This window comes from Hippocampus bargibanti, linkage group LG14, assembly GCF_051943395.1.
Source record: "Hippocampus bargibanti isolate YZ-2025 linkage group LG14, ASM5194339v1, whole genome shotgun sequence".
NCBI classification, from domain to species: Eukaryota; Metazoa; Chordata; class Actinopteri; order Syngnathiformes; family Syngnathidae; genus Hippocampus; species Hippocampus bargibanti.
The window spans coordinates 3595314-3620563 of record NC_142747.1 but is presented as its reverse complement, the minus strand read 5'-3'; the positions used below and the strand labels follow the sequence as shown (position 1 = coordinate 3620563).

The window sequence follows — 25250 nt, the reverse complement described above, 5'->3', positions numbered from 1 at the left end:
TCCAAATTTCTCGGCATCCTAAAACAGTTACACAGCGGCATGCAAGCAACTGTACTTGTTGGTGGCCAGCAATCTTCCCCGTTCCCTGTGGAAGTCGGGGTGAAGCAGGGCTGTGTGCTGGCCCCTGCTATATTCAACCTGTTCCTGATGGCAGCTACGCTCCTCTTCCATAAGTCCATCCAGGAAGGTGGCGGCGTACAAATCCAATTCCGCCTGGATGGTAACCTGTTTAACATCAGACACCTACAGGCCAAGAACAAGACCCTGATCAGCGGCATCCACGAGCTACAGTATGCAGATGATTATGCTCTGCTGGCCCACAGCCCAGCTGCCATGCAAAATGCCCTTGATACCATGTCCTCTGTCAACCGATCACTCGGTCTCGTGATCAATGTAACCAAAACGGAGGTCATGGCAAAAGAGAGTTCTCCAACCCCAGCGTTCACCCTCAGTGGCACACACCTCAAGGTTGTCCAACAATTCAGCTACCTCGGCAGCATTCTAACACCCTCCTGTCTAATTGATGATGACGTCCAGGCCCGCATCCATCAAGCCTCCAAAGCTTTTGGCAGATTGCGTACTCGTGTGTTCGAAAACAACCACTTAAGAACTCCAACAAAAGTCGCAGTCTACCAAGCAGTGTGTGTGTCCACGCTGCTATATGGCGCAGAAGCCTGGAACATCTATCGACGCCATGTGAGACGCCTTGATGCATTCCACATCAGGTGCCTCCAACGAATCCTTGGCATCACCTGGCTGGATCGTGTTCAACACACCGACATCCTTCAACGCACTGCCTCCACCAGTATCGAGGCCATACTGGCAAAGAGGCAACTTCGGTGGGTTGGACATGTCATCCGGATGCCTAGCTGCCGCTTGCCTCGACAGGTGCTTTATGGACAACTCTTGTCAGCGAAGAGGAAGCCTGGTGGTCCTAAGCTGCGATACAAAGACCAGCTTAAACAGACTCTAAAGAACTGCAACATCAAGCCCAGCGATCTGGAGTCTGCTGCAGCGAACAGGCCACTGTGGCGCTCCTTATGCCACGAAGGGGTGACACAACTTGAAGACAAGCGCACCCAGAGGAGGATCGTGCGGCACGAGCAAAGACACCTTTGTGCTGCTTCAGTACCGTCTCGCCAGCCCGGTCCTGGCCTCAAATGTCCTGAATGTGGCAGGATTTGTGGCTCCAGAATCGGGCTTCATAGTCACCTACAGTGGCATCGCCGCCAGCGCCAATAACCACTGTCCAATACCCCACAGAGCAATGGAAGCGACGTCATCCTCGACTTCGATGGACTGCCAAGAGAGAGAGAGACTCACATTTTTGCTTTTAAAATGAGGCAAATCCTTTTAGGCATGCCACATACCCTAACCTATGAATTAACTATGGAACTGTGTTGACAGAAATGTTTTCTATCCGTGGATCAGGGACATCATGGTGGAATGTGCACGTCGACTACAAGCTAAATGTTGAAAGCAAACACGCAGCTGTAGCATCCGTTTATGAAAAGATTATCTCACATCTGCTGTCCCGTGAATCCGCTTCAATTCCAAGCCACAATAGTTCCACATATGCATTGGCGCTCTGCGCTCACGCTCCTTCTTATCACGGGCGCCTCAAGCCATGCATCCATCCAGCCGCAGACTGTCCAACAGCACCGACCTTTCCAATGAACAAAGCGGGGCTGTGAAGATGCTGCCCATTACAGGTGCAAAAAAAGCACAATGCCCCCAGAGCTTCGTCAAATGGCACCGACATTCCTCCCATTCAAAAACAGTACTGGCATATTCATGCTGCCGAAAAGGCGCAACCGCTCAGCACAGTCTCCTCCTTGAAGAATGTTGTGGCCAAAAATGCTGAAAAACAATCCGTATCCGTTCCACACGACGCACAACAATAGTGACAAAAGAAAACACAAAAACAAGACAAAAACAACAAAAAAGAGCACGTCTCATGAGAGCACTTGCTGACGGCTGCCTATTTGGGCGCCATCTTGGACTCCTATATTATGGATATTGTGTATCCAATTAGACCTCTGCGTGATCACCCATTGAATATCGGTAATAAGAAATCCCTGTGAAGCTGCAATTTTCATCTGGGAATAACTTGATAACGAGGGTGCGGTAAAGGTTTGACAATTCCACAGGACCCGCCGCACCCTGCCCACTACCTTTTCCAGCGACTTTTCATCTGGAATAGCTTGATAACAAGGGCGCGGAAAATCTGACTGGACCGTCCGCACCCTGCCTACCACCTTTTCCAGCGACTCGTTATAGGAAATAGCTTGATAACAAGGGTGCGGAAAAGGGCGGAAAATCCGACTGGACCCTACGCACCCTGCCCACCACCTTTTTTCAGCAACTTTTCATAGCGAATAGCTTGATCACAAGGGTGCGGAAAAGGGCGGAAAATCCTAATGGACCTTCTTCACCCTGCCCACCACCTTTTACAGTGACTTTTCATCGGGAATAGCTTGATAACGAGGGCACGGAAAAGGGCGAATAATCCGAGTGGACCCTCCGCACCATGCCCACTACCTTTTCCAGTGACTTTTCATAGGGAATAGCTTGATAACAAAGGTGCGAAAAAGGGCGGAAAATCCTAGTGGACTTCCAATCACGGATATTGTCTGGGTGGAGCTGAATGTGATGTGATTGAGTCCTCCATTGTTTTATTGTCCCGAACCTATGATATCCGCCTGTTTTCTATTTCTCCGCAAGTAAATTCTATTTCTCATGGCAGCCTTCATCCATTTATTTACGGCACAGGCTTGGGTGCACATATCTTAATGCTAATCGAGTCACTCTGGCTCTTTGTCAGAGGCACACGCACGCTTCCTTCTTGATATTCCAGTCCTCCTTCGTGTCTTTCTCACACTCCTACCCTGCCATCAGAGGAATTGACAGTTGCTTCCAGAGGTGCAGTCATACCCATAATTATTAGCACCTTGGTGTATTTTTTAATGTTATCTTTTTATGAAGTTATTAGATAAATATTGCTTTTGATCTTATTGGATTGGATTGGATTGGATATGCCTTTATTAGTCTCACAGTGGAGAAATTTACATTTCACAGAAGCAAAGTGATGAAAGGAATGAAAGTAGAAAAACAAAATACATGAGCTGCTGGAAAGGCAGCCACTCTCGCGGCGCCGTCTTGAAGTCAAAAGAAGAAGAAAAAACACCAAATAACAAATAACATGACAACACAAAGACACAGAGAGTCATTCATTCTTCAGGACTTGCTGTACCCTCTTTGTGATGACATGAAGCAGTTATACACATTCAAAACTCTCTTTACAGTCACATGATACGTTTTTCTGAGGGCCAGCAGCAGCAGCCACATGCGGCAGTGTTCACTCAACCCGGAAAAACGCAAATAGAAAAATATATAAAGTTAGTTAGCTAGCTAATAGGTGGCTAGTTAGCGAGCTAATAGGTTCAATTTGGATCGCCTGCTTCGGCAAAACAGGTTAGGCAACATTTGTTATGCTGATGAGGTGATACCGGTGGGAGTGGGGGAAATAGGCCAGTCGTTAGTCAGGAATGTAGGAACAATCAGTGGGGCAACAGGGAGGGGTCCTCTGCTCCCCCCAACCTGAGAGTAGTGACCTATCATAGCCGTGTCCGGCGCCGCTATGCCTGGACATTAGGGATATATAAAAGGGGCCGATACGACCAGTCAGACTTTAGTTCGCTGACGAAGCCTCTTGGATAGGAGGCGAAACGTCCGAAACCTTCAAAATTGTACAGATGACGGCTGAAGAAACCTTCTCATCGATGGACCACTCCTGTACGACTTACACAGACGAGCTAATAGCTAGTTATCTAGGAGTCCAAGATGGCGCCCGAGTAGGCAGCCGTCAGCAAGTGCTCTCATGAGCCTTGATTTTTGTTGTTGTTTTTGTATTGTTTTGTGTTTTCTTTTGTCACTTTGTGTTGTTGTGCGTCGTGTGGAATGGATACGGATTGTTTTTCAGCATTTTTGACCACGACATTCATCAAGGAGGAGACTATGCTGAGCGGTTGCGCCTTTTCCGGCAGCATGAATATGCCAGTACTGTTTTTGAATGGGAGGAATGTCGGCGCCATTCGACTGTCATCGCAGGACACCACAGGGGCCATTGTCCTTTTTCCGCCTGTAATGGGCAGCATCTTCACAGCCCCGCTTTGTTCAGCGGAAGGTCGGTGCTGTTGGACAGTCTGCGGCTGGATGGATACATGGTTGAGGAGCCCGCGATAAGAAGGAGCGCCGATGCGTATGTGGAACTGTCGCGGCTTGGAATTGAAGCAGATTTATGTGGGCAGGAGATGTGAGACAATCTCTTCGTCAATGGATGCTATAGCTGCGTGTTTGCTTTCAACATTTAGCTTGTAGTCGACGTGCACATTCCACGATGATGTCCCTGATCCACTGGTGAAGAGATGCTTTGATCCTCTCCTCTTTCATGTGGAACTGCTTTGTGTAACAAAGAGGGTACAGAAAGTGCTTCAGAATGAATGACTCTCTGTGTCTTTGTGTTGTCATGTTATTTGTTATTGAGGTTTTTTTTGTTCTTTTGACTTCAAGACGGCGCCGCGAGAGTGGCTGCCTGCTCATGTATTTTGTTTTTCTACTTTCATTCCTTTCATAACTTTGCTGCTGTGAAATGTAAATTTCTCCACTACGAGACTAATAAAGGCAAATCCAATCCAATCCAATCTAGTTTATAGATTGCAAATAGATAGCAAATACACAGCTAGCTAGGTAGCCAGCTAGATAGCTAGTTAGGTAGCCATCTAGATAGCTAGATAGCCAGCGAGACAGCTCAAGTGAACAACATGATGTCAACAGACCAGGAAGAACCCATTGTCTCAATGGGACATCTTATTATGCAGTTTCTCATGATAGTAACTCTTTAAAAATGTATAAGCATATATAGCATTGATTGTATAGCACTGATTACATCTGTACTTGCAATGTGATTGCCACTAACAGATGGATGAAGCGGGTTAAGCCATCACAGAAGGCCCCTGGTACCAAATGCAAATATTCTGCGAGTGTTACGTGTGCTATATGTTTGTTTGGCAATGGCAAGCTCAGGGTCAATTATAGAACATGGGTGTTCGAAGAAATGGCTTCCCGTTCCTCACGCTGCTTTGAAGTTTCCATTGAACAATCACAATTGGATGTTGTGATCTTAGTGCACCTCATGAATACGCCGGCGTATTTTTGGCACGCGAAGGCGATGATAAGTGAGCAGCGAACGAACTAGGAGGAGAGAATTCATGTCGTGCATTTTCTATTCACTTGCGCTACACGTTATCCACGCGACCACGTTGCCATGACAGTGTTTTATTTCAAGTCAAATGAGAAATGTTTGACCGCCGCCATCTTATGCATTATTTATGATTCACTCAATTATCTGGCGAATTAGGAAAGGCAATGTCATCTTCTTCTTCTTTTCCTTTCGGCTTTTCCCCTCAGGGGTCGCCACAGCGAATCAGTGTCCTCCATCTATCCCGGTTTTGTGCATCCTCTTCTCTCACACCACCTACCTTCACGTCCTTTTTGACCACATCCATAAACCTCCTCTTCGGTCTTCCTCTCGGTCTCCTGCCTGGCAGTTCAAGGCTCAGCATCCTTCTCCCGATATAGTCACTCTCTCTCCTCTGGACATGTCCAAACCATCTTAGTCTGGCCTCTCTGACTTGCCTCTAATGTACTCATTCCTGATCCTATCCAACCTGGTCACTCCCAAAGAAAACCTCAACATCTTCAGCTCTGCTACCTCCAGCTCTGCTTCCTGTCTTTTCTTCAGTGGCACTGTCTCCAGTCCAAACATTATGGCTGGTCTCACCACGGTTTTGTACACTTTCCCTTTCATCCTAGCTGAAACCCTTCTATCACACATCACACCTGACATTTTTCTCCAGCCGCTCCAGTCCGCCTGGACACGCTTCTTCACCTCTTTTCCACACTCTCCATTGCTCTGGACAGTTGACACCAAGTACTTAAAATGCTCCACCTTCTTTATCTCTTCTCGCTGTAGCATCACTCTTGCACTTGGATCCCTCTCATTCACACACATATATTCTGTCACGTCACTTGAGGCTCGAGGGCTGGGCTCGAGTGACGAAAGGAAAGCGGGGGGTGTGGATCCGAAATACACGGCGAGACAGATACTCGTATACAAAAGTCTTTACTGAGGCACGCATAAAAAAGGACAGCAGGATGAGGTGAGTGAGGGAGATCGGTGACAGCTGATCTGACGGCACGGAAGTCCAGGATGGCTTTCAGAATACTCCGACGGCGCCAGAATGGCGCGATCGGTAGATATAGTCAGAAGGCACAATCAAGGGAATGACAGTCAGCTGTGGGGACCCAGGTGCGTGATGATGGGAGGGGCCGTCTCCCGGGAGCAGCGGAGGAGGTGACAGGAGGGGCGGGGCGCGCCCAGGACGGCGACGAGATGTGACAGTGCCCCCCCCTCAACGGACGCCTCTTGGCGGCCCACCAGGTTTGGAGGGGTGAGCCGCATGGAACGCCCGGATGAGAGATGGGTCGAGGATCCAGGCACGTGGGACCCACTGTCGTTCCTCCGGTCCATAGCCCTCCCAGTCGACCAGGTACTGCACTCCTCTGCCCATGCGCCTGGAGTCCATTATCTCCCGCACGGTGTAGACCGGTCCGTCGGCCAACATCCGGGGGGGAGGTGGGGGGGTGGGCGTGGGGGCTAAGGAGCAGGTTTCCACTGGCTTGAGGAGGGAAACATGGAAAACGGGGTGGATCCTCATGGTGGGTGGCAGCCGGAGCCTCACCGAGACCGGGCTGAGGATGGCCTCGATGGGGAAGGGACCCGTGAAGCGTGGGCCCAGCTTGGCTGAAGACCCTGCCAGCCGAAGGTCCCTCGTCGACAGCCACACCTCCTGCCCGACCTGGTAGTTGGGTGCCTGTCTCCGGTGACGGTCCGCCACCCGCTGGTTCCGGGATGCGGTGCGTGTCAGGGCGTCCCTGGTTTCCTTCCAGACTCGGTGGGCCCGTCTGAGGTGATGTTCAATAGACGGGACCTCCACCTGGCCCTCCTGAGTGGGAAACAAGGGCGGCTGATAGCCACAGGCGGACATAAATGGGGACCGACCTGTGGCTGCGGAGACCAGGGAGTTGTGGGCGTACTCCACCCAGGGTAGGTGCAGGGCCCACGACGCCGGGTTGTGGAGGCACACGCACCGGAGGGCCGCCTCCAGGTCCTGGTTCTTCCTCTCCGTCTGTCCGTTGGTCTGGGGATGGTATCCAGACGACAGGCTCGCCGACGCCCCTAGGGACCGACAGAAACGTTTCCATACCTTGGACACGAACTGCGGTCCCCGGTCCGACACGATGTCCGTCGGAATCCCGTGGAGACGGACGACGTGGTTAACCAGGAGTTGAGCCGTCTCGATGGCGGACGGCAACCTGGTTAACGGGACGAAGTGGGCCGACTTGGAGAATCGGTCCACAACGGTAAGGACGACCGTCTTGCCACGGGAGGGGGGGAGGCCTGTCACGAAGTCAACGGAGATGTGGGACCAGGGTCTGGACGGTACCGGTAGCGGCCGGAGGAGTCCTGCCGGGGGCTGATGGGAGGCTTTCCCACAGGCACAGGTCGGGCAGGCCTTCACGAAGAGGGTGATGTCCCTCCGGAACCCCGGCCACCAGAACCGTTGGGCGATGAGTTGGATCGTCCTGTTGACCCCCGGGTGACAAGCTATCTTGGAGGTGTGCCCCCAGACGAGCACCTCCGTGCGAAGAGGGGGGGGGACGAACAGGCGATCCTTAGGACAGCCCCTGGGGATGGGGGTCGTCCCCTGGGCTTGCTGTACTTTTCTCTCAACCTCCCACCTCAGGGCACCCAGGATGCGTTGGGCCGGCAGGATGTTGGTGGTGGTCTCCTCCCTTTCTGCCGGCTCATGGATGCGGGATAGGGCATCGGGCTTGGTGTTCTGTGACCCTGGGCAGTAGGTGAGAGAAAAGTTAAACCGGGTGAGGAAGAGTGACCATCGGGCCTGTCTTGAGTTTAGTCTCTTGGCCGACCGGATGGCCGCCAGGTTTTTATGGTCCGTGAAGACGGTGAAGGGGTGTTTCGCTCCCTCAAGCCAGTGTCTCCATTCCTGAAGGGCCAGGACGACCGCCAGCAGTTCCCGGTTGCCGACGTCATAGTTGGCCTCGGCGGGGCTGAGCCGGCGGGAGAAGAAGGCGCATGGGCGTAGCTTCTGGTCCATGGGAGAGCGCTGGGATAGGACGGCCCCTACTCCGGATTCGGATGCGTCAACCTCGACCGTGAACGGGAGATCCGGGTCGGGATGACGCAGAACTGGGGGGTTAGTGAAGGCAAGACGGAGGCGGTTGAATGCCCCCTCTGCGTCGGGCGTCCACCTGAAGGGGATCTTAGAGGACGTGAGGTTAGTGAGGGGGAGTGCCTTCTGACTATACCCGCGGATGAAGCGGCGGTAGAAGTTGGCAAACCCCAAAAACCGCTGAAGCTGTTTGCGCGTCTTCGGGATCGGCCATTCCACCACCGCTTTAGTCTTAGTAGGGTCGGCCCTGAGCTGCCCCCGCTCCACGACAAACCCTAGGAAGGACAGAGAGCGGACATGGAACTCGCACTTCTCTGCCTTCACGTAGAGCCGGTTTTGCAGGAGCCGCGCCAGGACCCGTCGGACGTGTTGCCGGTGCTCCTCTGCAGAACGAGAGAAAATAAGAATGTCATCCAGATAAACGAAAACAAAAACATTGAGGAAGTCCCTGAGCACATCGTTGATCAGATTTTGGAATACGGCGGGAGCGTTCGTGAGTCCGAACGGCATCACCAGATATTCAAAATGTCCTAATGGTGTTTTAAATGCAGTTTTCCATTCGTCCCCCTCCCGGATGCGGACCAAGTGGTACGCACTGCGGAGGTCTAATTTAGAAAAAATGGTTGCGGACTGAAGGGGCGTGAAGGCTGAGTCCATGAGGGGGAGGGGGTATTTGTTACGGATGGTGATGTCGTTCAGACTCCGATAATCGACACATGGACGCAGGGTTCCGTCCTTCTTGTCAATAAAGAAGAACCCTGCGCCCAGCGGAGACCGAGACGGCCTAATGAGTCCCGCCGCGAGGGAGGAGTCTATGTAAGTGCTCAGGGCTTCCCGTTCCGGTTGTGAGATGTGGAAAAGTCTGGAGTCCGGTAATGGAGCCCCTGGCTGCAAGTCAATAGCACAGTCATACGGTCGGTGGGGCGGCAGGGATTGGGCGTTGTCCTTGCTGAACACCTCCCGCAGGTCGTGGTAGCAGTGTGGCACGCCCTTGAGGCAGATGGCCTCCGGCGGTCTACCGCGGGAGGCGTCTCGCCCTGCCGTAGCCGACCGTAGGCAGTTGGCGTAGCAGTAGGGGCTCCAGCCCTGAATGGTGGGGCCCTCCCAGGAGATTGACGGGTCGTGGGTATTGAGCCAGGGGAGACCCAATACCAACGGCGCATTCCGGGAGGGCATAACTAAAAATTGGCGGTGCTCGACGTGGTTCCCCGCCACCCGGAGTTTGAGCGGGGCCGTGAGGTGGGTGACTCGGGCCAACAGTCTGCCGTCCAGGTCGACCATCTCCTTATGGGGGTGGAGATTGATCAGCTGGCAGCCCAACGAGTCCGCCAGCTGGGGGTCAATGATGCACCCGTCGGCCCCAGAGTCCACTAGGGCCCGCACGGTTTGGGAGCTGGACGGGCCGATTAATTCGCTGTCCAGCTCCAACCGCGTAACGGGGGTAGTGGATTTGACCTCCAGAGGTCGCTGTGGTCGCCGTCTTGCCGGGGACTTGCGTGGACCTGAGGTCTTCGCCTGGGGGCCTTGGGTGCGACGAGCCCCGGGGGTGGTGTGGTCGTTCCCCCCCCCAACGATCATGGGTTCGGGGGATTCCTCCAGGCGCCGCACACGCTCGCTGCCGGGTGTGGGAGATCTGGACCGGCTGCGTGACTGTCTGGGCCGTCGGCCGCGCTGCTCCCTCTGTCGCTCCCGAAGGCGGTGATCCAGGCCGATGACGATGGCGACCAGGTCGTCGAAGGTGGTGCCCGCGTCGCGGGTAGCCAACTCGTCCTTGAGGTCGGTGTTCAATCCGCGACGAAACACCCCCCTCAACGCTCGGTCGCCGTAGCCGCTGCCAGCGGCCCGGATGCGGAAGTCGACGGAGTATTCCGCGGCTGAACGGGCCCCTTGGACGCAGTCCAGTAATCTCCCCTCCGCTTCGGACTCCGTCACCGGGTGATGGAAAACCCGGCGTAACTCGGCGACGAAGTCCGGATACGAGGTGCGCAGCTCCGGTCGGGATTCTCGGATGGCCAGCACCCACGTCTCGGCTTCTCCCGTGAGCAGGCTGGTGATGAAGGCTACCTTCGCCTCATCGCTAACGCAGGCGTATGGATGTTGCTCAAACACGAGCGTGCACTGCATTAAAAACTGAGCGCAACGCCCGGTCTCGCCTGCGTAGCGGGAGGGAAGGGGAAATTGAGGAGCGTGCCTACTCACGGGCGGGGAAGACTTGATCGTGAGAGCGGAAATGCGTGCCTCAGCCGCCTCGAAGCGTTGAGCCAGCCTGGTGGTAATTTGGCTGATTTCCGCGATGGCTCGGGCCAGCTGGCTTGAACGCTCCGCTTGCTCGGTGAGGGCGGCGAGATATCTGTCTTCGCCGGCGGGATCCATGGTTGGTCGGAGTATTATGTCACGTCACTTGAGGCTCGAGGGCTGGGCTCGAGTGACGAAAGGAAAGCGGGGGGTGTGGATCCGAAATACACGGCGAGACAGATACTCGTATACAAAAGTCTTTACTGAGGCACGCATAAAAAAGGACAGCAGGATGAGGTGAGTGAGGGAGATCGGTGACAGCTGATCTGACGGCACGGAAGTCCAGGATGGCTTTCAGAATACTCCGACGGCGCCAGAATGGCGCGATCGGTAGATATAGTCAGAAGGCACAATCAAGGGAATGACAGTCAGCTGTGGGGACCCAGGTGCGTGATGATGGGAGGGGCCGTCTCCCGGGAGCAGCGGAGGAGGTGACAGGAGGGGCGGGGCGCGCCCAGGACGGCGACGAGATGTGACATATTCTGTCTTGCTGTGACTGATCTTCATTCCTCTCCTTTCCAGGGCATATCTCCACATCTCTAGTTTCTCCGCCACCTGTTCCCAGTTCTCGCTAAAGATCACAATGTGATCTGCAAACATCATGGTCCAAGGAGATTCTTGTCTAACATCATCTGTCAGCCTGTCCATCACCATAGCAAACAAGAAGGGGCTCAGAGCTGACCCCTGGTGGAGTCCCACCTCCACCTTGAATTCCTCAGTCATACCGACAGCGCACCTCACAACTGTCTTACAGTCATGATACATGTCTTGCACCGCTCTGACATACTTTTCCGTCACTCCAGACTTCCTCATGCAATGCCACAGCTCTTCTCTGGGCACCCTGTCATACGCTTTCTCCAGATCTACAAAGACACAATGAAATTCCTTCTGACCTCTGTACTTCTCTATCAGCATTCTTAAAGCAAACACTACATCTGTCGTGGTCTTTTTTGGCATGAAGCCATACTGCTGCTCACAAATGTTCACTTCTGCTCTTAGTCTAGCTTCAACAACTCTTTCCCAGAATTTGACTGTATGGCTCATCAAATATTCCTCTGTAATTAGTACAACTCTGCACATCTCCTTTGTTCTTAAAAATGGGCACGAGTACACTTCGTCTCCATTCTTCAGGCATCTGTTCACCATCTAAGATCTTGTTGAATAACCCATTCAGGAACACCACCGCCACCTCTCCAAGACACTTCCATACCTCGATTGGTAAATCATCAGGCCCAAGTGCCTTTCCCCCCTTCATCCTCTTCAGCGTCCTCCTCACTTCATCCTTGCTAATGCTTGCTACGTCTTGGTCCACAACAGTCACGTCTTCTACTCTTTGTTCCTTCTCATTTTCCTCATTCATCAATTCTTCAAAGTACTCTTTCCATCTTGCCATCACACTACTGGCACCTGTTAATACATTGCCATCTCTATCCGTAATTACCCGAACCTGCTGCAGGTCCTTACCATCTTTGTCTCTCTGTCTCGCCAGCCTGTAAAGATCAGTCTCACCTTCCTTGCTGTCCAGCCGAGCATCAAAATCAATGCACAAAAAAGGGGCTCAAAAACATGGTTGGGTGAGTGTGGTTTTAACAGGCCCTGACCTAATCATGTTTAAGGAAAAAAAATGAAAGGACTGGGTGCCACAACAGGGACAACTCACCAAAACATGCTCTTCTCACAAAATGGAGAATCATTTTCATTGAGACATTCCATTATCTTAGCGACCCTTTAGATTTTGGTTCCATGTACATCTGTATTTTTTTTTGTCTTTGTATAAATGGGACATTAATCTTACATTTAATGAACTTGTATTGTAACAATTTATTTTCTTTTCTTTTCTTTTTTTTGGATCAGCCCTTGTCCTCTTTGATGCTTTTGATTTGTAACTTAGTTTTTGGTACAATACCACAAAAGAATGTGTATTGTTGGATGATTCTCTCCAGAGACATCTTATAATTACAGCCTCAATTGAACAAATTACACATGCCAATCCTTACAAATGAATCACATTATTCTTTTAATTAAAAAAAAGAACAGACTGAGTACATGGGCGGAAGCTGTTTCAATATGTGTCGGTCGTTATTGGAAAATGATCAGACACATCCTATTAAATCAAACCATGGCCAATGGAAAATTGGACACATTTGTTTTCATCACAAGGAAATACAGTGATACCTCAGCTTATAAAAGCTTTTGCTCACAAACGTTTCCATTTACTAACATTAAATTTGTGAGAAAATAATCTTGGCATACAAAATAGTTTTCGGCGGACGAACCAAAACGCGCAGCGCCACGTTGACTGCCAGACTAGTTTTCGTCACCGCCTTTCTTTGAGTGCAGATGTGGTTTGTTATCGAGTATGCAAAAATGACCCCACCGCAGGCTAGCGTTAAGCCGAAGAGGACACAAAAGACAATTCCAGTCGAGCAGAAGAAAGAGATCATCGAAAAACACCAATGAGGTGTACGTTTGTGTGACTTAACGTCCCAATACCAGTATGCTACGTGTGGCTAAGGGTGTTTGTATGTTTTCAAAGCAATGGTCTCAGGTCAGGTCTCTAGTAGAGTTTGAAAAACCTCTGTTTATTTGGGTGAACGAAAAGCAGCTAGCAGAGGACACTGTGAATGAGGGTATTGGCAAGAAATCACGGCAACTTCACTCGGATATCAGATATGAGGCAACTACATCAATGAACATCACAAAGGTCAATAAAACAACTTTATATATAGTACAGTTTATATCTTTCATTACAATCCAATCACATTTATTATACACAAAATAAGGTATATTTTGTGTAGTTTTAACGCTTAGTAGAAAAGTATGTTTTATGGATTGGATTGGACTGGATTTGCCTTTATTAGTCTCGCAGTGGACATGACATTTTTAATGGTTTCTTATGGGAAATAAATATTTGGTAGACGAACTTTTCGCCTGACACACACTATCAGGGATTAATTAAGTTCGTAAACTGAGCTTTCACTGTATTTGCAAAGTCATGGAGGCAAATAATCACTGACCGCTTTGAGGGTTGATGGCGAAGAAATTCTGCGGATTACCGCTGACGATGCGGTAGTTGAGCCGCTCAGACAGCGAGTTGAGCGTGGCGTCAGGATCCTGGGCTTCAATCTGGACCACAGAAACATCCCGAGGAGAGTTCTCCAGTATGGACGGTAGGTACAGCGGCTCGGAGGTCAGTGGGGCGTTGTCGTTGACATCCTCCACTTGGATGAATACTTCAATGGTGGCAAACTGAGGTACTGCGCCATGGTCGCTGGCGTACACTGTTAGCCAGTAGGAGTCCTTGGTCTCACGATCGAGCATGTCTGTGGTGTAGATCACACCTGTTGGATAATAAATAAATCAAACGAAAGGACAAGATTGTGACATTTTAGTCAACAAGTGTTCTCAGGATAGAATAAAACAAGTGAAAAAGCCATCTGTACAATGATATCACAATCGACAGTCTGAGTGACTTTAAAGCTCTACAGCTGCCTCGTATAGGTTAGCGTGTCGCTGGTAGAATCTGGTAGAGTTATTTTGTAATCAAAAGGGATCATCTCTCGATAAAAAAAAACAATGAAATAATAATCAGAATCCTTTAATAGTGCCACAATGGGGAAATTTGCAATGAACTCTCAAGCTGATTTCACAGACGCCGCCTCAGTCCATTTTCAACAAATGCCAACAATGAACGATGAGTTTGAAAAGCAAGAAATGTCCTAAATAAAACCAATGAATGTTTTTTTTTCTTCAGTTTGGGCTCAGAGAACTTGTGACGCTGCCTGCCTATCCTTAGGGGCACCGCAATATCTGAGGATGTCACTTTGTCTGGTCAGAAAACCAGACAAAGTGAGTCCAAAGCTTAATTTGGGAATTAGGTGAGGATCGCCCGGAAAATAATCGTCAAATAGTTTCATCAGGCGCGGGTGGCTCGCCCGATTGACCAAAAGAGAATTTGTAATGGTGCATGGGAGAAAGCGCAAGCTGAGTTTCTCAAATGGCGATCCCAGAGCGGCGCCGCTGGCATTTGTTGGCACGACGGGAGTAAGAACGGGGGCCGAGAAGGCCGCTGCCACTGCTGAAAAGCAAGCTTTGATCCTCTCCTCTTTCATCTAGAACTGCTTCATGTCACAAAGAGGGTACAGCAAGTGCTGAAGAATGAATTAATCTCTGTGTCTCTGTTGTCATATTATTTGTTATTTAGTTTTTTATTTATTTTTTGTTCTTTTGTTTACTTGAGTTAGCAGGCGCATGTGGCTGCCGCTGCTCACCCACAGAAAAACTGATCCTGTGACTGTAAAGTGACCGTGAGAGTTTTGAAAGGCGCTTAGAAGTGAAATTTATTATTGTTATTATTATTATCAACATTCGCTAGCTATTTGCAATCTATTAGCCATCTGGCTAACTGGGTAGCTATCTAGCTAGGTATCTGTTGGCCATCGATTGGCTAGCTAGCTAGCTTGCTTTCTATCTATTTGAGTTACTTCCGGGTTGAGTGAACGCTGGCGCGTGTGGCTGCCGCTGCTCATCCACAGAAAAACTTATTCTGTGACAGTTTCAAAACCTTGAGATTTTTGAAAGGCGCTTAGAAATGAAATATATTATTATTATTATTATTATTATTATTATTATTATTATTATTATTATTATTATTATTATTAGTGGTAGTAGTAGTAGTAGTAGTAGTAGTAGTAGTAGTAATGAAAGAAGTGATTAGCATTCGTACAAATCTGTGAGCGTGGTAGACAGTTTGGAATTGACGACAAAGGCTACTTGCACTGCGTACTGTATTGCTTTGAAACACTGACAGGCAATATGTGCAGGTTAGGGTAAAATTTCAATTGTGGCCTTGATCAAAAAGCTATTTATTTCAAATTACAACCACACATGACTCAGTTTATGGAAGACCATTCACCAGAGTTTCAGCTATTTCTGTCAATTTGTAGTCAATTTTATACCTTTCCCAAGATGTGTTCTAAATGTCCACCATTTCATTGCAAGCAAACCTGTACTCGTCTGACATAGATGTCAAACACATTTACACACTCCTCTTTCGGGAAAGAACATTGCTGCAGTGAGGGACTCAGTACGATGCATCATCACTCTCGAAAGAAAGGTACAGGTTTGTTTCCAACGAAATGGACATTTGGAACACATTTTGGGAAAGCCATAAAATGACAAAAAATGGAAAGAAATACAGGTAACATCCAATTTACGAGCGATTTCCGTTCCGACCAAAAGGTTGACGGTAAAAATGGTCGTTAAGTCAAAATCCATTCAAAATGTTGAATAGAGACTTGGAGGCTAAATGACTCGCAAACTCCCACCTCTGGTGCCATCACATGGTCGACTGCGAGAGTGAGATGCTGGCTGACTGGCCAAAACGCATTGCCGGCCTGCCAGCGCGATGCGGTGCCAGGCGCAGAAGAAAAAAAAAATAAAGAATAGGGTCTGGAGTTCGTGGTCGTAAGGATGGGTGGTTGTAAGTCAAGCTGGTCGTAAGTCGGATGTTACCTGTAGCTGAAACTCCAGTGAATGGTCTTTCATAAACTGAATCATGTGTGGTTGTAATTTGAAATCAAAGCCACAATTGAAATTGTCATGGGTATGCATCTTTTTGGGTCACCCTGTACATTCATGGATGAGTTTAATGTTCGATGCACCCCATGCCAATAAAAGCTGTATCAATGACACTGAGCAAAAAAGTGTTTTCACCGCATTACACGTTCATGATGCTAATCATGCAGTATCGCGTATTTTAAACAGCGGGCAAAATTTGATGCGGCAATGGAAATGCTTGAGTAGTACAGGATAACTTTTGTTTGAAGATGTAATTGCGTTTATAGGGTTTCTCAGCAGCCTGCAGCTGATTTATGAGGCCTGCTACAGCTCGCTTAACAAGGGCAATTAATCTTAACCTTTACTGGGCTCTTGTTCATCACCTGGGGACAAGAAGATTGACTTAAATCCTGTTTATTGATATGTCACGAGGCTTGTAGTGTGCAACCTTCAACGGACAGTTAGGACGGCGGAGAAAAAAATCATTTGCAGCGCCCTAGCCACTCTCGAGTATTTGCACACAGCAAGAATCCAATCAAGGGCACGGAAAATCCTACTGGACCCTACGCACCCGGCCCACCACCTTTTCCATTGACTGCCTTTAGTAATCTCTTAAAATCACTTTGGATTTGGATTGGATTGGATTTGGATTTGCTTTTATTAGTCTCGCAGTGGAGAAATTTACATTTCACAGCAGCAAAATTATGAAAGAAATGGAAGTAGTAGTAGTAGTTCCTAGGGGGATTTTTTTTCTTGATTTTGCCAGAATTTGCATTTTTTGGCACAATTATTACAAACGTAAAAAATGTTATTTGCTTGTTTTTGTATTTGGTTTTTCAAAAAAAAAATCTGAACTCGCGGCCTGCGGGCCAACTGCGGCCCCTGAAAGAATATTTTGCGGCCCGCCTTGATATGAAAGATTAATGTTAGTGCGGCCCGAATGATTGATACGAATGAAACTTGTGTGTGAAGCTGAACAAGTAGGCAAGAGAAGCGATGTTTAGGACAGTTCATGTTCAATATTTTATTTATGTGAAGAAAGCTAAAGGTTAAAGAACTGTTAATACAGACATTTGAAACTGTATTAAATTAATTAGTTTTCCTGTGGTTTTCTCAGTTGTCTGTATCTGCCTTATGATCATTATAATTATTTTATTTATTTATAACTGGTTAATTTATTTTTTATTCATTTTACCATTTATTTATTTAATTCATTTTTTGTGTGTTAAAAATAAAGATTTTGAGAACATTGGAATGTTTTATCTGTGCTTTTCTAGTGGAAATCATGATGCAGCCCAGCCTCACCCAGATTCTGCCTCTAGCGGCCCCCGGGTAAATTGAGTTTGAGACTCCTGCTCTAAACAGTAACCCAAATAGTACAGTGAGACCTCAACTTACAAACACCTTATCTTACAAACTTTTCGTATTAAGAACATCAAATTTATGAAAATTAAACCTTATAATAAGCACTATTTTCATAATACACACCCACCACGGCTGGCGGAGTGATCTTCGGCGGAAGCACATGACCGAACAGGGCTCCAGCCGGCGCTACTTTCCACACCCCCTCTCATTGAATGCACACGTCGATCGCCTACTTGGAGCTTTTTGCTGATAATTTTACTATGATGGGACAGAAAAAAAACACCGCAGGCTTGTGTTCAGCCCAAGAAGACACAAAATAAAATCACCGCCGCTGAGAAGAAGGAGATAATTGAAAAACACGAACGAGGTGTGCGTTTGTGTGATTTAGTGGCCGAGCCGGCTATGCAAAGAAAAAAGAAGAGAAGCCACACCAGATGTTTAGTTACCCACAGTCCTTATGGAAGGAGACTGTCCTTCCATAAGCCATCAACGACCATCAAAAAGGTAACATTATTTATGTATTTGATTTATATTTTATTTATATTACTTTATTTTAAACTTTATTTTACAGCACAGTTTATTTCTTTAATTACAGTCCTCAGGTAATGTGCCTCTCTTTGTGACTTTATGATACAATGCAGCGTATTTCTTTCATTACAATACAATATTTACACACATTTATTATACATAGAATAAGGTAGGTTGTGTGTAGTTTTAAGGCTTATTAAATTAAAAACTATATTTTATGGAAACCCGGGAATGGATTATTCCCATTTTAATGGTTTCCTATGGGAATTTTTTTTTGAGATACACACTTTTCGCCTTACACACTCTGTCTGGGAACCAATTAAGTTCGTAAATTGAGGTCTCACTGTATATAACTGTATAGTGACTCAATTTTTCTTATGATGATACTAATGCAGCCTGTTCTACCGCAGACAAATTCCTTGTGTGTTCTACATACTTGACCATAAAGATGATTCTGGTTCTTAATTATTTAGCATGAATTTAGAAAAAGTCAACCGTACCTGTTTCCTCGTCGATGGCGAATCGTCCGATTCCACTCCCGTCCCGAATCGAGTACTGGATTTCTCCATCTCTGCCATCGTCCTCATCTTGAGCGCTGACTTGCAAAAGGGTAGTTCCAATACGTGCGTTTTCTTTCATTAATCCCGAAAAGGCAAACTGGGAAAAGTATGGCGCATAGAGGTTTTCATTAACATCCAGGACCTCCACCTCCACAAAGGTGACGGCAAGAAGAGAGACTGGTTTTCCTTTGTCTTTGGCCCGAACGGTGAGGTTGTAGAACTGCTGCGTCTCGTAGTCCAGCTCCTTGGTCAGACGAATCGCTCCGCTCGCTTTGTCGATCTCGAACCATCCATTGTAGTCATTGGCTAAAGAGTAGCGGACCTGGCCGCCCAAACCCAGATCTAAGTCTTGGGTTTCTAACCAGGCCACAACTGTTCCAACCGGGAGATCCTCCAGAACCCTGGTTTTGTACACGCTTGGGATAAAAAGTGGCGGACAGTCATTAACGTCCTCCAGTAAGACTTTTAAAGAGGTGACAGAAAACCTTTGTCTCCCTTTATCGGGATTGTCTCGAGCTTTAATCTTCAAATCAAACGAAGAGCTGATCTCCCTGTCGAGTTGTCCAGCGACGTACACGATGCCAGTTGTAGAGTTGATTCCAAATTGGCTGGTGCTGGTCAAAAAAGAGTAAGACACTTCCCCGTTAAGTCCGTGATCTTTGTCAGTGGCCTCCACTTGGATTACGTCTGTCCCTATAGCAGTGTTTTCAGGTATGACCACTCTATAACCGCCCTTTTGTAAAAACTGTGGTGTATTATCATTAGCATCCGTCACGTAGACGCTGAGCAACCGCCACGCAGCTTTCTGAGGCAGGCCGAGGTCATAGATGGTTATGTTCAAGAGATAGCGCTCTCTCTTTTCTCGATCCATTGGAAGAAAGAGATGGATAAGACCCGTCTCCATTTCGATTAGAAAGCAGCTATCTGAATTACCATCTGCAATGGAATACAGAAGTCGACCATTGAAACCAGTGTCGCCATCATAGGCGTTTATCTGGAACACACTCGAGCCCACCTTTAAATCTTCTACAACGGAAATATCGGCAGGGAAAGCACTCTCAAACTGGGGTATCTGCAGATTGATCGAAAAAAGGTCAATGAAACCTTCCTCTATTTTAGGCTTTTTGCCTGCTTTTGACTTTTTTAGTACTTTCTCTGCTAATTTTTGAGCGACTCTGGTTTCTTTACAATTAAAACCTTTATGGGGAGATATGCCACTCACGAGAGAAATGTTGACAAACATGGGATTGGAAAAATTCTCGCCGTCCGTGGCGGTTATTTTGAGACTAAAGATACCGTTCTTTGGATTAGCGGTGCCCAAAGGCCGTCGCAAAGCAAGGACCCCTGAATCAGGGTTTAGCTCAAAGTACCCCCATTCATTTCCAGAAATTATTGTATATTTAACCAGATCTAACTCATCGATGTCAATTGCAGACATGATAGTAATCACTTCATCCGTTGGGAAGTCTCTGGAGATCACACCCTGACATGCCACTTTCTCAAACAAGGGGTGGTTATCATTGGTATTCTCGAGGTGAATGGTAATGTTGACTTCACTTTCTCGCCGGTAAGGTGAGCCCCAGTCAGAGGCTCTGACAGCAAACATGAAGCTCTCTGGAGATGATTCAAAGTCCAACTCTTTCGTGGTGCTGATGACACCAGAAAACTGATTAATTTGGAATGGCAGTGTCTCAAGACTGGAAATACTGTAGGTGATGTATCCATTTTCTCCTTTATCCGCATCAATCGCGGATACCGTTAATATCGTGGTCCCAACCGGTACACTCTCATTGACAGAAACCTTATAAAAGGACTGAGTAAACGTTGGTGTATTGTCATTGGCATCTTCAATCGAAATTTGCATTTTGACTTTGAGCTCGCTATCAATTTCCAAAATCTCCAGGTTGAAAACATTTTGAGTCACTTGCGTAAACCAGCGAGTGGTGGAGATGACACCTGTCATCGTATTGATTTGAAAAAATCCGGAATCTGCAGAAGGTGTCAAGATGTATTCCGCATCGTCCGGCTCCGGTTTGATTTTCACAGCCTCTACAATTGTCCCTGGCGGTGCTATTTCACTCAAGTTAACATCGTAAAACTCACGCTCAAACTTGATATCCACTGTGGGTTGGTCTTTCACGACGACGTGGAAAACTTTGACGGCAGAGAATTTGGGTGGGTTTCCTCTGTCTTTAGCTTGCAATGTGAGGTTACAGCCAGATGGGTAAGAGTCCCAGTTCAGGCTATCGGAAGACTTCAGGGCAAACGTTCCTTCGCTAGTTCTTTCGATGAAAAACTGGTCAGAGAGGTCTCCGCCAACAATGACTACAGAGTCCACTTCACCATTTAAACCTTCGTCTGGGTCATCAACAGTAATCATGGCATATACGGCGTTTTTATCAAGCCAAGAGGGTTTGTGGCCGATCACTTTTATGAAGGGCGCATGCTCATTTACGCGCTCGACATGGACAAAGAGTTTAGCCGTGCTACTGACCCCATTATTTCCGTAAAGCTTCATGCCTCTGTCCACCGCCAAGATTTCTAAGTCATAACGGCTTTGTTCCTCGACATTGAGCTTTCCGCTGAGCGACACCACGCCGCTCGTTGGATGCACGGCAAAAAAATCCCTTTTGTCTTTGAAAAAATAGTAAAACTCCCCATTGGACCCAATGTCTGCATCAGTAGCCGTAACTTGTGCTATGCTAGTCCTGAGCGGCGTGCTTTCCGCAATGGTGACGGAGTAAGTGGTGGGTGAAAACAGCGGACGAAGGTCATTCATATCCAAGACTTGGATGCTGACTTTAGCCCAGGTTTCCAGAAGTGTGTCTCCTTTAATTGAGGCCTTGACTGTCAAAACATAGTTGTCCTGAATTTCCCTGTTTAAGATGGCGGCATTGCCGCCTTTAGTTCTTACGCGCAAGAAGCAGAAGTCGCCCAGCACGTAGTCTTCAGCTTTGAAAAAGCCCTCATCGTCCCCTGATGTGATCCTATAGCGGATCTCCCATGAGTGCTGTGCCAGGTGGATGCCCATTTTAATTTTACTGTTGGCGTAGGTGCGAGCGGCTGAATTTTCATAGACCGTGGCATGGTAAACAGGATGAGTGAAGCCAAAATGAGGGCTGTTCTGAGGGGCCCCTTGGGTGTTCTGGCCGCAGCAGGGTGCCGCTTTGAAGAGAAACAACGGCAGCAGCAGCGAGATGAGGCCAAGTCGAGGGGCACGCATGCCTGCCCAGGGGCCCATATTCACCTCCATCCCATCATCACTCCTTCCTGAAACAGACAAAAATACAGAACATCTGAGTCAGAGAGATTTACGGCAACAAACGGAACCGTGGTTTGACCTTCGAACCCTTTCATCTCACGGGCAACTAATTATCCATTCAACCACACGACTGATTAGACGTGTTAGACGTGCGGAGACGGAGAAACCAAAATGAGGTCTGACATCATCTTGTTGAGGGTGCAGAACAATGATCATCCATCGCTAGTTTCCCAAAAACCACAGGTGGTTTGAGAAGGAACAAAATAATTACACGGCTAGCGAGATACGTGTAACGTCACTAAAACAAACAGTGAAGAAAATAACTGCGGAGGACCAAATATTTTGCTCCTTCATCACGACCCTATCATAATCCTTTTCCTGAAATATGGCAAAACCGTAGACTCCAAACCAATGTGATAACTCCAGCGGTGACGGGACATGGTTCTAAATCAGGAGTCAAGTTAATGTGTTCCGAGTATGTTCTCTTTAGAAAAGAGAACAAACAAAAAATGCAAGAGACCACAAATATGTGCAACGCTAGCCTGCGGAAGACAAGCCAGATCTGGTAACTGTCATGTTGCGGTCAAAGGGGAGCTGCACTGGTCTGCAATTTGATGACTTGGCATTTTTAACCACGAGCAATCCAGATATGGATGGGATAAGAAAATATACTTAACACATTGCCAAGCAGAACTATACAATTTTCAGTCGCAAATAGTTGAGATATTCCCATTACAAAAGCAACCTCTTATAGTCTTGTGCAAGAGTCTTGACCTTTGAATGTTTGTTTTTTTTGTCTGCCTGGCTAAAAAAAATAAAATAAAATAAAAAATATGTGGAAACAATGCAGAGTGACTACCAAAGCTAAGATTTAAATACAAGTAAAAATATTTAGGGAAGTCAGCCTTGAATCCACACTGGCGAAAATGAAGATGAAGGAAGCACCCTGCCATTTTCATCTGACCCTAAACTGTCATCAGAAGATCAACTTCAGCCAGTGAGGGAGGGGTTGATTGGAGGTCGGGTTTGGGAATGGGGAAGAGAAGTGTTTTGAGGACGTTACAGAGAGATGAGTCAGAGAGCAGTCTGTCACTTTTACTAGGTCAGTCCATCTTTGGCAAGAAAATAGAGAAAAGTGTGAGGTAATGTAGCCCAACGATGCCTCAACTTACCCCCCCCCCCCCCCCCCCCAAAAAAAAAAAAAACAAAAAACATCCTGTTATCTTAATCTCTGCCTGGAAACCCTGTTGTCATGATTATTCGTAAAAGTACTGCTGGTAACAACCGTTTCCTTTAACTCATTCACTGCCAAACGATATTCTAAAATGTGTCCACTCCAGTGTGGACGCTCCACTCCAATGTTTTTGTCATTGTCACTTGATTTCCAGGACCCAGAGAATATTGAGTTTAAGAACTACCTAAACATTTATGCAGCGTCAGAAACCTTAGACTATCTTCTTTCATCAGAAAAAAGAGTTAATTCCTAAATGATATGGGTTTGGGGTAATATGAGGTTGGAATGAGGGTGGCTGTCCAAAATAGAATGCAACACATACATATTGGTTTATATAGCGCTTGAATAACTGCTGAAGCTGGAACAAAGCGCTAACATGGGAAAATGTGAAATGCTGCCCCCTTCTGGAAAGGAAAAAACATTGCCAGAGGTCTGGCCTGCGCCAATTCGGGAATGACGCTCTACGTCATATTTTCAATTCCCGAATAAATTCGTGAAAGGCAGTGAATGAGTTAAAGGGCCTGTTACAAATTTGACATGTGCCATACGCTCATGAGAGGTGGGATAGCCTGCACTAGCATTAGAAGAGCCATTCGTTTGCAAAAACTGATGTGCGGACTCCAACACGTTGGTACAAGGAAATACGGCTTTGTAAATCAATGATAAAGATTAAGCGGGATCGAAGTGCAATCTGTAGCATATGTGACACTGCTACAGAATGTTGCGACAGGTCGAAAAGCAGCGGTGACGTCACGACCGCAGGTCGACTAAGATGGTGGCACAATAAACACGTTGACAAAGCAACTCTCCTCTCTCATTCCTCCGGACACAACATTGGCAACAAAGATGGACTTCTACATAGCTCCCCCCCCTCGTTTCTCGCGCTCCCCGGTGAGCCACCAGTCCCGTGGTCCCGCTGGTATGACTCGTTCACGACATATCTGACGGCGATCGGACTAAACGAGGCAAGCGACGCACGGCTAACGGCTATGCTAGTGCACAGCTTGGGAAGCGAGGGGCAGCGCATTTTTCGATCTCTTGGACCCGCGCAGACATACGGGGATTGTGTCACTTTATTGGCCCGACATTTCGCCCCACCTCAGGGCGTGATTGTCCGGCGGATTGCCTTCCGTCAACGACGGCAACGAACAGGCAAGTCGGTACACCACTACGTTGCCAACTTGCGGTGTTTAGCGGGCATCTGTAAATTCGGCCGCTTGGAGGAGGAAATGATTAGGGATCAACTCGCCGAGCACACGATTGATCCCAAACTACGGGAGAAACTGTTATTGTCCCCTGACGACCTCCCACTATCGAAGGCTGTGGAAATGGCGTTTCAATTGGAGAACGCAGCACAATTAACGGCTCGGTTCGTGAACCCACCCACACATTCACACTCCCCCGCGTTGGCACAGATTGTTGCTCCAAACCCTCCACTCCCAGACGCCACCTTCACCTACGACTCCACCTCTACATACGACGGTGCCGAGATAAATGTGGCCAGACGTCAAGGGGCCGATGCACGCACGCCTTGTGCCAACTGTGGGTCAGCCTCGCACCACACACATGCGCCCACTTGCAGAGCCACCGGACAACGATGCCAACGCTGCGGGAAGATGAATCATTTCACAAGGATGTGCCGCTCTGCTCCCACCTTCACCTACAACCGTACCGAGATAAATGTCGTCAGACATCAATGGGCCAACACACGCAGACCTTGTGCCAACTGTGGCTCTGCCTCGCACGCCACACGCGCGCCCACTTGCAAGGCCACCGGACAACGATGCCAACGCTGTGGTAAGATGAACCACTTCTCCAGGATGTGCCGCTCCGCCCTTACGTCGACAAACATATCATCCCGCTCACTAGACCACCCGAGGCGAACCACCATCCACTGCGTGGGCTCGCGCGCCAAGCCATTCAAGTGGTGCACAGTGGAACTGGATGGAGTGAGCACTCCTGCTCGACACTGCAGCCTCCAGGTCACTGTTGAACGAGACCACAGTTCGACTGCTATTTTCTCATCTCCCGATCGAGGCCAACGCCGAGGACTTGTTTGGCTATGGCCAAACTAAGATTGGTCTGGTGGGCACTGCCACCTTCACCGTGCGCTATGGCTCAAGGACTCT

General features: G+C 48.0%; 1 protein-coding gene across 6 annotated transcripts in view; it reads right to left on the bottom strand.

The window, feature by feature from the left end:
* Positions 1-25250, bottom strand: part of fat3a (FAT atypical cadherin 3a) — a 173614-nt gene that overhangs the window by 107870 nt on the left and 40494 nt on the right. For all 6 annotated transcript variants that reach the window (XR_016117097.1, XM_089013079.1, XM_089013080.1 and 3 more), the window contains exons 2-3: positions 18566-21895; positions 13631-13954 (exon numbers count right to left, since the gene is read on the bottom strand). Coding sequence is in view for 5 of the 6 variants with exons in the window: in XM_089013079.1 (XP_088869205.1) it covers positions 13631-13954; positions 18566-21878 (3637 nt within the window). In the remaining variant the exon portion in view is untranslated. The remainder of the gene's footprint in view (positions 1-13630; positions 13955-18565; positions 21896-25250) is intronic.